At 36.9% G+C, this 13,593-nt stretch overlaps 6 protein-coding genes and 1 non-coding gene across 7 annotated transcripts; 4 read left to right on the top strand and 3 right to left on the bottom strand.

The window, feature by feature from the left end:
* Positions 1 to 52: 52 nt before the first annotated feature.
* RSO55 (Rso55p) lies at positions 53 to 523 on the top strand (the record flags this gene model as incomplete). The annotated part of the gene is made up of 1 exon (XM_003676191.1): positions 53 to 523. The coding sequence occupies one exon, from the start codon at positions 53 to 55 to the stop codon at positions 521 to 523; it is 471 nt and encodes a 156-aa protein (XP_003676239.1).
* A 28-nt stretch (positions 524 to 551) lies between these two features.
* Positions 552 to 623, bottom strand: NCAS0Dtrna3E. The gene has a single exon. It is a non-coding gene; the product is annotated as a tRNA-Glu (tRNA).
* A 528-nt stretch (positions 624 to 1,151) lies between these two features.
* NCAS0D02960 (uncharacterized protein) lies at positions 1,152 to 4,670 on the top strand (the record flags this gene model as incomplete). Its single annotated transcript, XM_003676190.1, has 1 exon — positions 1,152 to 4,670. The coding sequence occupies one exon, from the start codon at positions 1,152 to 1,154 to the stop codon at positions 4,668 to 4,670; it is 3,519 nt and encodes a 1,172-aa protein (XP_003676238.1).
* A 760-nt stretch (positions 4,671 to 5,430) lies between these two features.
* YSH1 (cleavage polyadenylation factor subunit YSH1) lies at positions 5,431 to 7,746 on the top strand (the record flags this gene model as incomplete). The annotated part of the gene is made up of 1 exon (XM_003676189.1): positions 5,431 to 7,746. One exon carries the CDS (start codon positions 5,431 to 5,433, stop codon positions 7,744 to 7,746), a length of 2,316 nt encoding a protein of 771 aa, XP_003676237.1.
* Positions 7,747 to 8,152: 406 nt separating this feature from the next.
* Positions 8,153 to 9,988, top strand: DBP9 (ATP-dependent DNA/RNA helicase; the record flags this gene model as incomplete). The annotated part of the gene is made up of 1 exon (XM_003676188.1): positions 8,153 to 9,988. The coding sequence occupies one exon, from the start codon at positions 8,153 to 8,155 to the stop codon at positions 9,986 to 9,988; it is 1,836 nt and encodes a 611-aa protein (XP_003676236.1).
* Positions 9,989 to 10,156: 168 nt separating this feature from the next.
* SMD2 (mRNA splicing protein SMD2) lies at positions 10,157 to 10,571 on the bottom strand (the record flags this gene model as incomplete). The annotated part of the gene is made up of 2 exons (XM_003676187.1): positions 10,157 to 10,484; positions 10,567 to 10,571. 2 exons carry the CDS (start codon positions 10,569 to 10,571, stop codon positions 10,157 to 10,159), a joined length of 333 nt encoding a protein of 110 aa, XP_003676235.1.
* A 341-nt stretch (positions 10,572 to 10,912) lies between these two features.
* MCM5 (MCM DNA helicase complex subunit MCM5) lies at positions 10,913 to 13,216 on the bottom strand (the record flags this gene model as incomplete). The annotated part of the gene is made up of 1 exon (XM_003676186.1): positions 10,913 to 13,216. The coding sequence occupies one exon, from the start codon at positions 13,214 to 13,216 to the stop codon at positions 10,913 to 10,915; it is 2,304 nt and encodes a 767-aa protein (XP_003676234.1).
* Between the last annotated feature and the right edge of the window lie 377 nt (positions 13,217 to 13,593).

The following is a 13,593-nucleotide window of genomic DNA, read 5'->3' as shown; positions in this document are numbered from 1 at the left end:
CCTAAATTATGACTAGCGCACCAGAACAGAGAGCAAGAAGAAGCAGCGCAATATGATGAGACGAAGCCTTAGTACGATGCCATGTGTGCTAATCAAGAGGAACATGTTGCCTCCGAGGCCTAAATTCCAGTCTTTCATGGAGGATGAAATTGAAGAGAAGTTCCTTCATGGTGGACGGGGAGCCGGTGGTCAAAAGATTAATAAATGCAATTCCAAGGTACAATTAAAACATGTTCCCACTGGGATCATTGTTTCCTGCCAGGAGACACGGTCCAGGGACCAAAACAGGAAGCTTGCGCGCGACAAGTTGGCGTTGGCGTTGGAACGACACAAGAGCGGTGGTACTAGTTCCAATTGGGTGCCCACTGTTCGAGAAGCAGCCCTCAACGAGCGAGCACGACAGCAGAAGAGGTCCAAGGAGAGGAAAAGCAGGGCCAAGTACGATTCTGTGAAGACCGCCAAAGAGAAGGAGGAAAGAGAAAGGGCTGAAGAGGAAGAACAGATTTTGAGGAGTTTGGAATGACCAAAAAAATAAATAAATAAAGAAAAAGCTCCGATACGGGGAGTCGAACCCCGGTCTCCACGGTGAAAGCGTGATGTGATAGCCGTTACACTATATCGGATGGTGTTTCTGTGTTCTGTAGGGCGCGCGTTTGCGGGCGATTCTGGCCGGCCAGGGCCGCGGGTTTTCCGCGGGCAGCGAAAAGAGCGCGCGGAGTTCCTCGAGGCCAGACAGCACGCGCACGGACTCCCGCAATCAAAGAAAATCCCGGACAGAACAAAAGGATCCTCAAATCAACTGACGCTCGAGGCTCCGAGAAATTCTCTTGTTTTGCGTGTTGTCTGTTGTTTTTCACGCACATTCGCCCGCTGTCATCTCCCGTTGACTGACTGTGACTGCTGCTGCTGCTGCCTGGGAAGCTTTTTTTCACTGTCACCTTGATTCTGCTTTTGCTTTTGTTTGCAGCTCTGGCAATAGCAAATTTTATACACCTGTTTACCTTCACCTTCAATAACAACACATCTCTCCGCTAGAGACCCTGTCCTGCCTCTCCACAAATCAAGGCTCCGCAACTCACGTTTCTTGTCAACAAAGAAACTCCTCCCCACTCTGACGACTCACTTACACATACACATACACATAAAGACCCATGGGACGTCCAAAAAAGAAAGTCAGCCAGGAAAAGATCGAACAGTTCCAAAAGGAACTGGAACTGGCGGGAGATCAAATCGATACCTTACTACGCGATAAGAAGGGTAGATCCACAGCCTGTCTTCTTTGCAGAAGGAGAAAACAGAAGTGTGATCATCAACTACCGAGTTGCACAGCTTGTTTGAAAGCTGCTGTGAAATGTGTACAACCATCAAGATACAATGAAAAACATGAATCCGATGATAATGACGAGGTGGATAACGAAAATGAACAACTTACGAAACAACAAGACGATCATGTGCAGGCACCCTTGAATACACACTTATTGAGCTTCCCCATTCAGAAACTTTCCGTCTTACCCTTGGCTAATAATAACAGCATATCCATGGAGATCAAAGAACAACAGAAACCAAACAAGATTACCAAACCAAAGCAAAATAAATCCAAAGATCAATACACGTCTTTTATTGAAAAGAAACTGAAATTTTTGGAAAAACTAATTGATCTGCCCGTAGGTGGAACAGCCTTTAATAAGAGAATAACTCAATATAAGAAAATTACCCATCTATTGGGTGAAATTGATGACTTAGAAAATATTCCTTTACCGTTAAATGATAACATAATCAACAAACAAGCAGCAGGTATGTTGCCACCTCCAATACTCCAAAATAATAATGGTATCTCCGCATCCACATCGCCTACAACGTCCACATCGCAAGATAACAGTAATGAACAAATGAATAACGTCAAACAATTGATACCCGCATTATCTACAGATTCACTCGATTCCGTGGATTTCTCCAAATGTATTTTCGCCAAGTATAACTTGAAGGAATTTTTAACTTACGACCCTGCATTCGAATTCGATGAACAGCTATCAAGATCTTTCTTGGATACTTTCTTTACCAGATTACAATTCAAATATCCATTACTTGATGAACAAGAAATATACACTTTCCATGACCACTACACAAACAACAAGATCCATTCATATTCACAAATAGATTTCCATTTCGCATCAGGTAGAATGTGGCTTGTCTTTTCCATAAGTGCATGTCTTCACATGACTACGGGTAAATACAAAGGTTTACCACCAGTCAGATATTTTTCCACTGCCATTAGACACATTTCACGTTGTAAAGAACATTTAAACCACGTACAAAAGATCGAATTGCTAACGTTACTCGTATTGTACATCCTAAGAACAGATAGAGACTCATTGGTCCTGTACGAAATTATCAAGGACGTAATGAACATTTGTCAAAATGATTTGCATTTGAATAATTGGCATCCACAGGATCCATACGCAAATAAAAAATTAAGATTATTTTGGTGTGTTTATCTGTTGGAAAGAATGATTTGCGTTGCAGTGGGGAAACCTTACACCATCAAGGAATCCGATATTAATTTACCCCTATTCGATGAACATTCATTCAACACAAAAAATTCTAAGATACAAGGTGTCCATTTCATAAATCAATCATTGAAATTACGTAGGATTGAATCCAAATTCGTGGAAATATTAAAAATTTTGCCCAATAATAAACAGTTCGCAGCAGAATTGGGGACAAGACAAGATCAACTCCCCCTAGTGAAAACTTTCTTCCATGATTTAGAATTATGGAGAGCATCGTGCTCAATCAATGATGTGAGAAATTTTGAGAATGAAACTTTGAAACTTTATTATTACAGATCCGTAAGATTATTGATTCAACCGTATTTGGAATTCATTACTCCCGAGGATAGGCTATTCAGGGAATGTCAAGCTGCAGCGGGGCAAATTTGTCAATTGTATAAGATATTCCATCAAAAGACCGTCCATGGACATTCCACTCCAGCGGTACATACAGTGTTCGTGGCAGGTGTCACTTTAATTTATTGTATGTGGTTAGCTAGAAATTTGGATGATGAAAGAAGAAAAAAAATGGGCGATTATTCTAAACATACAAGACCTCTCATTAGTGGTTCTCTATTCTCCACTATGGACGATTTAAGAGCTTGTTCCGTTTGTTTATACGTGATGACAGAGAGATCAAAATTTGCCAGAATATTTAGGGATACTTTTGATCAATTGATGAACGCAACTGTTGGAAACTTAATTGAAAGATGTGGACCAGATTCTTCTGAACTAATCTATATATCTTCTGGGAATTACGATGTGGAAACTTTTGAAGATAGTTCGAAAAATAGTGAGACCAAAAACATGATGGAATTGAAAGGGTTTAGAGGTAGTGGTGTGTCTACTAAAAATAATAAAAATAAGAATAATGGTCTTCCACCAGCAACGGCAAGAACTTTTGGTAAAAGGCAAGCTGACGAGCATGTTGGATTTGTGGAAAATTCACAGGTAGATTTAGAAGAACAAAAGGAATTCAAAAAGAGACAAGGTATGTTAGAGAAGACATCTGTTCCAAGTAGTCTAGCTCATTTACTTGTGAAAGTAGAAGATGAAAAAAGGTTATTGGATAGACAAGAAAAGGCTACTGCAATGGCTCAATCTGGGTCTTACTTATCGAATACGAGCCCTGCTTCTATACCTATGGCAAATCAATTGGATATAAATACAGAGGCAAACAAAGGATATGACACAATGCCAAAAAACGATTCCAATCAATATATCATTAAGAAGCCTGTGAACTCAACAGAATTTGATTGGAAGAGTTTTCAACAGCAAGCGTTTTTACAACAGCACTTGGCTCAACAAAACTTACAAGCTTATTTATCGTCGTTGCACTATAATGACAAGGATGTATCTTCAATTCCCTTGAATACTCATATGAACAATGGGATCCAATCCTTGAACCAGCAACAACAACAACAACAAATCAACGACCAGCAACGCCAGGAACCTTCTTCCATTACAGCAGGGCAACAAAATACCGCAGATTTCTTGAGCAAGCGATCCTTGTTAAACTTAATGAAGGATTTCTCTTCAACTTTGGATCCACCACAACCTGTGGTATCATCTAATTCAAATTCAAGTAAAGACAACAGCATTTCACCCCATATGCAGACCAGATCCACTACGCCTAGTAATTCTAACTCGAATATGCCTCAAGATTTGGCAACGACCTTAGCAGGAGATATCTTATTTACCAATGGTACTAATGATATGATTAATAATATTTCTACATGGACAAATAACGCTCTAGTTGGAGCAACAGGCATGCTACCTCCACAGAATTATGATAATCAAGCAAGCACATACCCACAAATGCCACCGCAAAATTCAATGGACTATCACCCACCTACTTCTGTGCAACAACAGCAACAACATAATTTTATGCCATATCAAGCACCTATACAAGCAGGGATACCCACGGGGAATGTACCAAATATGTCCTTCAGAAACGAGGGAAGAGGTCCTAATCCGGCGGTAAATAACATTCAAGCGCATGCCGAAATGATGAGTGTGAAAAATGGTGCAAATCCAGCACCGGGCTGGGATAATATTACATCCAATACGCCAGCTGAAGAATTTTGGACAGTCAATGATGATTATGGCTTCTTAACGTGATTACGAATATAATATAAAGTATAGATAACAGTATTTTGTCCTACTTTATGTAGTAATACCTGTTTGTTTTACATTCTATAAATTTTATGATAGACAACCTGTTAATAATATCTTTTAATTTTGATTTACATAGTATAGTGAATTAAGCAAGATTATCGTTTATTACTCGTTTCCCCGTAAGAAAACACCCAGGCACCACTATTCAAGACCTCGAAATGATCCACAAGCTATCCCATTAAGTCCGTTTCCATTTCGCACGAAAGCAACGGGAACTGGAAATATGTAGGAAATAAATGGGAAATAAATTGAACGCTGGAGCTCAGTCGTTGATCCTGTTCGTTAGTTTTTAAATTAAATGGATTTTTGGTCTGGTTATTAGCTATAGACTAAACTTTTATTTATTTGAGTCTCTAATTTAAGATATATATCTAGTTTTGGGATGCTTGCTTCAACCTAGCGAAGAAAAATTGAAAGAAATAGGACCTCTTCAAGAAATCATGTAGGAGACACTTTGGTGTGTAATTGTTTTGACAAGAGCAACCTCTTCTTAAGTTGGTATGAGCTATAGATATATAACGGCACATAAGATTATGTAATCAACAAGGGACTGGGTAACATTAAGCGTCAACATTGAAAAGTGTATCAGAAAATAGAAAAGTCTATGCTAGGCAGTTTAAGTTTTCAACTGAAAAATCTCGATGAATCAATCGAGAATACAAGGTTAAGCTGAATAAAGAGATACCAATTCACCGAAGTCCTAATGAATGAGCAAGGTAACACACCATTTAAGTTTTTCTCCCTTGGGGGTAGTAACGAAGTGGGTAGATCATGTCACATTCTGCAATATAAAGGGAAAACCATAATGTTAGATGCTGGTGTCCATCCAGCGTACCAAGGTATGGCATCTTTACCCTTCTACGATGAATTTGACTTATCAACCATTGATGTCTTGTTAATTTCTCATTTTCATTTAGATCATGCTGCATCATTACCTTACGTTATGCAAAAGACAAACTTTAAAGGAAGAGTATTCATGACACATCCAACAAAGGCTATTTACAGATGGTTACTAAGAGATTTTGTTAGAGTGACGAGTATTGGTGTCAATTCAACCATAGGAAATGATGACAATATATATACCGATGAAGATTTGGCTGAATCATTCGATAAAATTGAAACTGTGGATTACCATTCCACCGTCGATGTAGATGGTATTAAGTTTACTGCGTTCCATGCAGGCCATGTGCTCGGTGCAGCAATGTTTCAAATAGAAATTGCAGGTCTAAGAGTATTATTCACAGGGGATTATTCTCGTGAGATGGATCGACATTTAAATTCTGCTGAGGTGCCGTCATTACCTTCTGATGTATTGATTGTAGAGTCCACGTTTGGTACAGCTACTCACGAACCTCGTTTAAATAGAGAAAAAAATCTTACTCAGTTGATTCATTCTACTGTGTCGCGTGGTGGGAGAGTCCTTCTGCCTGTCTTTGCGTTAGGTAGAGCACAAGAAATAATGTTAATATTGGACGAATATTGGTCACAACATGCAGAAGAATTAGGTAGTGGTCAAGTCCCGATTTATTATGCTTCCAATTTGGCAAAAAAATGTATGAGTGTTTTTCAAACTTATGTCAATATGATGAATGATGACATCCGTAGGAAATTTAGGGACTCTCAAACTAACCCATTTATATTTAAAAATATTTCATATTTAAGGAACTTAGAAGAATTTCAAGATTTTGGACCGAGTGTGATGTTGGCGTCCCCTGGTATGTTACAAAGTGGTTTATCAAGAGATGTTCTCGAAAAATGGTGCCCTGATGAAAAAAATCTTGTGTTGATAACTGGTTATTCGATTGAAGGTACTATGGCTAAATTTATAATGTTGGAGCCAGATACTATTCCATCCATTAATAATCCAGAAGTGACAGTCCCAAGACGTTGTAATGTAGAAGAAATATCGTTTGCTGCTCACGTTGATTTCCAAGAGAACCTAGAGTTTATTGAAAAAATAAGCGCCAATAATATTATTCTTGTTCACGGAGAATCAAACCCAATGGGTCGTCTTAAATCTGCGATATTATCAAACTTTACGGCATTAAAAGGAACAGAAAATGAAGTTCATATATTCAACCCCAGAAATTGTGTGGAAGTAGAGTTAGAATTCAAAGGTATCAAAGTAGCGAAAGCAATAGGTAATATTGTGGATGAAGTGGGCAAAGAAGGATTGGATAATCTTCTGGGAAACAAAAATGAAGAGAAGGAGAGTGATGACACTACAGAGCCCACAATCGAGGATAAACCCAATTCTGATATCGTCGTTTCTGGAATATTAGTCTCTGATGAAAAGAATTTCGATTTAAATCTTGTTTCTCTATCAGATTTAAGAGAGCATCATTCAGAGCTTTCAACAACGGTCTTAAGAGAGAGACAAACAGTATATGTCAACTGTAGAAAGGAGCTTATTTATTGGCACATTAACCAAATGTTTGGTGATATAGACGTTTTAGTTGATGATGATAATATTACCCATTCCCTCAAACCAAAATCAGAAGAAAAGACAGATGTTAAGCCACAAGAAACGACAGAGACAGGCAAACTTGTTTTAAGAATTATGGGTGATATCAGATTATCTCTTGTCGATAATACGGCAGTCTTGGAATGGACACAGGGTCTTGTTAGTGACACGGTGGCAGACTCCATCATTGCTATTCTGATGAGTGTTGATTCCGCACCCGCAAGTATCAAGATGAGTAGTCGAAGTTGTAATCATGATCACGACCATAGTAATCAAATTGAAGAATTAAATCAAGAAAGTGATGTCTGGAAAATAAAACAAGTTTCTAATCTTTTCAAAGAGCAATTTGGAGATTCATTCACACTCTTGCTCGAAAAGTCAGAAAGTACAGAAGAGTCAGAAGATGATATTTTCGGTGCTGTCACTATAGGTAAAAATAACGCTCATATAAATTTCTCAAAGATGAAAATTGAAGAATGCAACTCAAATCCTTTGAAAGGCAGGGTCGAGAGTCTATTACGAATTGGTGCTGATTTGGTGGCGCCTTTATGCTAAATATGGAGAACATAAAGCTAGTTTAATTGAATCTTTTTGGACAATTTGTTATGGTAGTTCGTTATTCTGATGCGGTCGAACTACCGAATGTGATCAAATAAGTAGAAAATAGAATGGTCGGAGGAACATTTACAGAACCTCGTATCTATATTCGTAATATATCGTCATTAGGATTATGTTCTTATACAACAGAATATTATATACATTTGAGTCTTCACTTTTAAGACTTCAATAGAAATATCATTGTACACGCATGTTTACTTTTGGCGTTTTAAGAAAAATGAAAAAATTTCAACTGAGCTCATCCCATCTCATCTCATCTCGAAATTTTTATATAACGTTTTCGTAACATTAATGAGGTACACCTTCTAGTTCTTTAAACAAAACACGAGCACATAACTAAAAGATGAGCAACAATCCAAAGGGTAGTTCCGCCTCTGAAGTTTACATTGATGATTCTGCCACGTTTGAGTCGTTCCAGTTGGATTCAAGACTGTTACAAGCCGTCAAAGGGTTTGGATTCCAACATCCAACATTAATTCAATCTAATGCAATTCCATTAGCTCTTCAACAAAAGAGAGATATCATTGCTAAGGCTGCAACTGGTTCCGGGAAAACTTTGGCCTATTTGATCCCTGTTATTCAAACTATTCTTGATTATAAGAAGACCAAGGCAACCTCAATGGATCTAGAAGAAAATGATACCTTAGGTATTATTTTAGTTCCAACAAGAGAATTGGCACAACAAGTATCCAATGTTTTAGAGAAGATGATTCTTTATTGTTCTAATGAAATTAGACAATTAAATGTGTCAGCAGATATGTCTAATTCTGTCTTGACGTCTCTATTGGCTTCAAAACCGGAAATTTTGGTCGCTACCCCAGGAAAACTAATTAACATATTGGAAACAAATATATCATCTATTTCATTGGATGAATTGAAGTTTTTAGTCATTGATGAAGTTGATTTGGTTTTGACTTTTGGTTACCAAGATGATTTAAATAAAATATCAGAATATTTGCCACTAAAGAAAAATTTACAAACCTTCCTTATGAGTGCGACATTAAATGATGATATTCAAGAATTAAAAAAGAAATTCTGTCGTTCGCCAGCCATTTTGAAATTCAATGATGATGAGATCAATAAAGATCAAACGAAATTAATTCAATACTACGTCAAAGTTAGTGAATTCGATAAATTTCTGTTATGTTATGTTATTTTCAAATTAGGATTGATTAAGGGTAAGACATTAATTTTCGTTAACAACATTGATAGAGGTTATCGACTTAAACTAGTCCTTGAACAATTTGGTATTAAATCGTGCATATTGAATAGTGAATTACCTGCAAACTCAAGACAGCATATTGTGGATCAATTCAACAAGAATATATATAGTTTGCTGATTGCTACGGATGATACTGAATATATTAAGGAAGAAGATGAACTTGAGAATGAAAGCAAAGTGGAGGACGTATCAGGGGAAGAGAAAACGGAACAAAATGAAACCTTATCTACAGGAAATGCTGACGATAAAGTAGACATTAATAATGATGATAAAAAGAAAAAGCAAACATTTAGAAAGGATAAAGAATACGGTGTGTCTCGTGGTGTTGATTTCAAGAATGTAGCTTGTGTCCTCAATTTTGACTTACCTACGACTTCAAAATCTTATATTCATAGAATTGGTAGAACAGCTCGTGCAGGCCAATCCGGTACAGCCATTTCGTTCGTTGTTCCATTGAAGGAATTCGGTAAACATAAACCATCGATGTGTTCTACAGCTAAGAGAGATGAAAAGATTCTTTCCAGGATCATTAAACAACAAAGTAAATTAGGTCTGGAAATGCAGCCTTACTCCTTTGATACTAAACAAGTTGAAGGTTTCCGTTATAGATTGGAAGATGGGTTCCGTGCTGTTACTCAAGTTGCAGTTAGAGAAGCAAGAGTTAAAGAACTAAAACAGGAATTACTGGCGAGTGAGAAATTGAAGAGGCACTTTGAGGAAAACCCAAAAGAGTTACAAAGTTTAAGACACGACAAGGAATTACATCCTGCCAGAGTACAACAACATTTGAAGAGGGTACCAGAATACTTATTACCAGAATCTGCTAGAAGTAGTGATGGAAAAAAAATAAAGTTTGTTCCATTCCACAATGTCAAGAAAGGTCGCAAGGGTAACAAAAAGGGTAAGGTAACAAAGCGTAGGAATGGTAAATCTGATCCATTAAAGAATTTCAAATAAACTAAAAGTAGTTATTTCTTTCTCTTCATCAAATTATTTAGTAATAATCTTATTAATTAATATTGTACAATATTTAAAATGGAGGTTTAAATGCTTTCTATAGTATAGTTAATGATGGGTGAGGAAAATTGTCCCCAATGGTCGTGTCGATCCTTCCTTAACTTAATTTTATTCTAAAGGTGCCTTCACTATGACAATAACTGAGTCACCTCTTAGGAACAGTTTACTTATGAATCTTTCACGGTTGACAGTTGATTTGCCTTTCTTCTCTGTCCAAAGTTCTTTCACATTTTCTAAAACCATGTTACAATGTCTATCGAAAGCTTTTACTCGGGCTATAATCTTGTGGTTATTCCTTAGCGATATTATGACGGGGACTTTTGAATTCATAGAATCAGTAATAAGGGACATAGGCCCATGTTTAAATTCAAACTCTTCTAGTTGTTTCAATTCATCTCTTGTTAATTCAGATTTCGGGCGATTTGATAAAGTTTCACTGTAATATAGTATGGCCAATATAGTTGTTAGTAATAAAGTTTTGTTATATGTCGAAAGGTCTTTGGGATCAGAATACATACGACATAGTGGTTGGGTATATTTGAAGGAGAAGCTCTTTGTTGTTTAGTATAAGCATCCTCTTCTGTGTGGAAGCTGAGCAAACTTGTAATTTATGTTTCCTAGAAAACACCCAGACATCTCACAGCGAAGTGCCAGACTATTTATCTTAGTATCTAACGGTAATCGATTCCACTCTTTGTACCAGCTAGAAAATTGTTTAGGGTGTAGCTATCTAATGTGTCAGGTTGCCCTGAACCCTTGGTCAAAGGCCTATTTTTTGCAGCACAACGCCTTTATTCTAGAGAGTATTTGGTTAAGGATGAATATTACAATTTTTAATTTTTATAGACGATACATATTCTGTTTTCATACTCCACTTCTATATATATTTTGGCCTTGGTGCCTTAGTTGGATAGTATCATGTTTTTCCAAAGCATATAACGCCTTATCAAGGGCACCTTGTGAAAACCTATTACTTTCGACAAATTCCCTTCTTAAAGTTTGATAGGATGTGGACCAACCAATGGGCAATCTTCTCTTTAATTCTGATTCAATACGACGGATTTCTGCCATAATATTGGAACCGTTACCAGTTTGGTTTAGACCACCGATTGGATCTTGTGATGCTGCATCCATTGTTGATGCTTGGAACAATCTGATAGCTTCCTCTACATGTCTTTCATGGGCAACAGGACTTAACTCCAATTTTGCTAATGACTCTGTGATACGAATAATAGCCTCTAATTGACGGATGGTAATTGGAATGGAGGATCTTTCAGTAGATTCTAATTCATTAATTAATAATTGTTTTCTTATAGTAACGAATTGAGAGGATAATTTTTCAGCGGCTTGCACTGATAACCTTGGCGCACATTTTATTCTACAATAGGTAATATATCTTTTCATCTTTTCCATACTCAATTCAGAACCTGAATTTTCCAAATCTTGATCCTGTTGAGTGGTAGAGTTACCTGTATGGATATTAATGACATGATTAGCAATTGAAATATCACGCGCTTCGTTATGTTCATCCTTGACGATAAAGATCATATCAAAACGAGATAAAATTGTTGTTTGGAAATCAATATTTTCACCTGGTGATTTTAAATCATCATAACGACCATAAATTGGATTAGCCGCAGCTAAAACACTTGTTCTTGAATTAAGCACAGTGGTAATACCTGCCTTGGCGATAGATATGGTTTGTTGTTCCATTGCTTCATGAATGGCAACTCGATCTTCATCTCTCATTTTATCGAATTCATCAATACAAACAACACCCCCATCAGCTAAGACCATAGCACCACCTTCTAAATAAAATTCTCTTGTTGCAGGATCTCTTTGCACACTTGCTGTTAAACCTGCTGCGGATGAACCCTTACCAGAAGTATAAACGGCGATTGGAGAAACTTTTTCTACAAATTTTAGTAATTGAGATTTGGCTGTACCTGGATCCCCCAATAATAAAACGTTAATGTCACCTCTTAATCTCATCCCGTCAGGTAGTAATTTCTTAGAACCACCCATTAATAAACAAACTATAGCTTTCTTAATGTCTTCATTGCCAAAGATGGAAGGAGCAATGGATTTAGTTAATACTTCATATAAATCTTCTCTCCTGCTTAATTGCAAGAATTCCTCCTCTTCTTCTTCAGAAAACATTGTGACGGAGTTCCAAATGGAACTTGTCTCCACATCAGTTTGAATCCCCAACACTTTAATGAATGGATTTCTAATGGCCACACCACCACCATCATTATTACTATTGTAGCCTCTCTTCTTGGAACTATAAATGGAATAAATACCCACGATAGTGACTCTTGTCCCTGGGATAACACGATTAGTTAAATATCTATCACATGACATTGTTATATTTCTGGGCATTTCCCCCACTGGGACCAATTCAGGGATTTCTTGTAACTTCAAGAACTGTTGATCAATAAATGTGGACGATTCATGAATGATTAAATATGGATCAGGTCCACAGTTCTTGTTATTAGAATCATCACCTGTATCAGTGGCAGTGACACTAGAGAGGCATGCATGAGGTAAAGTGACTGAATTTCCTGTGATTGAATTGAAATTATCAATTTTGATGGAAGTGGTATGTCTACATGATCTACACATTAGGGACAAATGAGTGGCTCTTGATGATAGAACTGAGGCAGATATGATGATCCCCGAAAGACGAACAATCTTGGATACGTGCTCCGAATCTAATGATCTTAATGGAGTTTGATTTGCCGTAGATGTTAAGATTAACTGGAAATTAGGTATTAACGCTGATGAGATGGAATTTCTTGTATCTAGATCATCCGTTTCGTTGGCTGTACCATTTTCATTTTGTGAAGACCTATTTAAAAGTGTGATTCTCTTTGCCACTTGAGTAATGGCAGTTTCAAATAATGGAATAACGTCTGAGGGACCATCTGATAATCTTTTGAATAGATCTTCGTTATAACCGATTAAATGTTCCATGTTCACATTTAATGAATAATTCTTGACCAGCAATGAATTTCTTAATTGATCTCTGTAAATAAATTGAGAATCCAATCTAAATTCCAAAATGAAATTTTTGAATGATTTGATAATTTCAGCATTATCGTCCTCGTTGGGGGAGTCCCCTTGCAAGACAGGTGCACTGTATATTTCAGGTCTATCGAAGGACATGGTTGGTTTATTGAGACGGCTGACAATATATACTAGAAGTGGAAGACTTGTATGTATGTATGGAGTTTAATAACTTTTACGTAGTGTATTAAATTAAAGGTTCTCGAAAAATTTTCGCGCTTGGATAATTAGTTCATTACTTTTCCTAATTAGGAAATAGTTTACGTGGTTGTACAGGGTAACGTTTTCAGTGCAACGTTGTAGGTTTTATCTGGTTTCTTTAGTATAATGCACTCCTCACTAAAATAAACTTAAAAAGGTATTTAGTTGGATTAAGATGATTTTTAAATAACTCTTTTTCTGAGAATTAATTTAATATTTTTTTCTCTTTCTCCATTAGAATTATTTGCAAAGATTATAAAATGAAATATAAACAA

This window comes from Naumovozyma castellii, chromosome 4, assembly GCF_000237345.1.
Source record: "Naumovozyma castellii chromosome 4, complete genome".
NCBI classification, from domain to species: domain Eukaryota; kingdom Fungi; phylum Ascomycota; class Saccharomycetes; order Saccharomycetales; family Saccharomycetaceae; genus Naumovozyma; species Naumovozyma castellii.
Note: the sequence above shows the minus strand (reverse complement) of the source record. Positions and strands in the feature narration are given on the sequence as shown.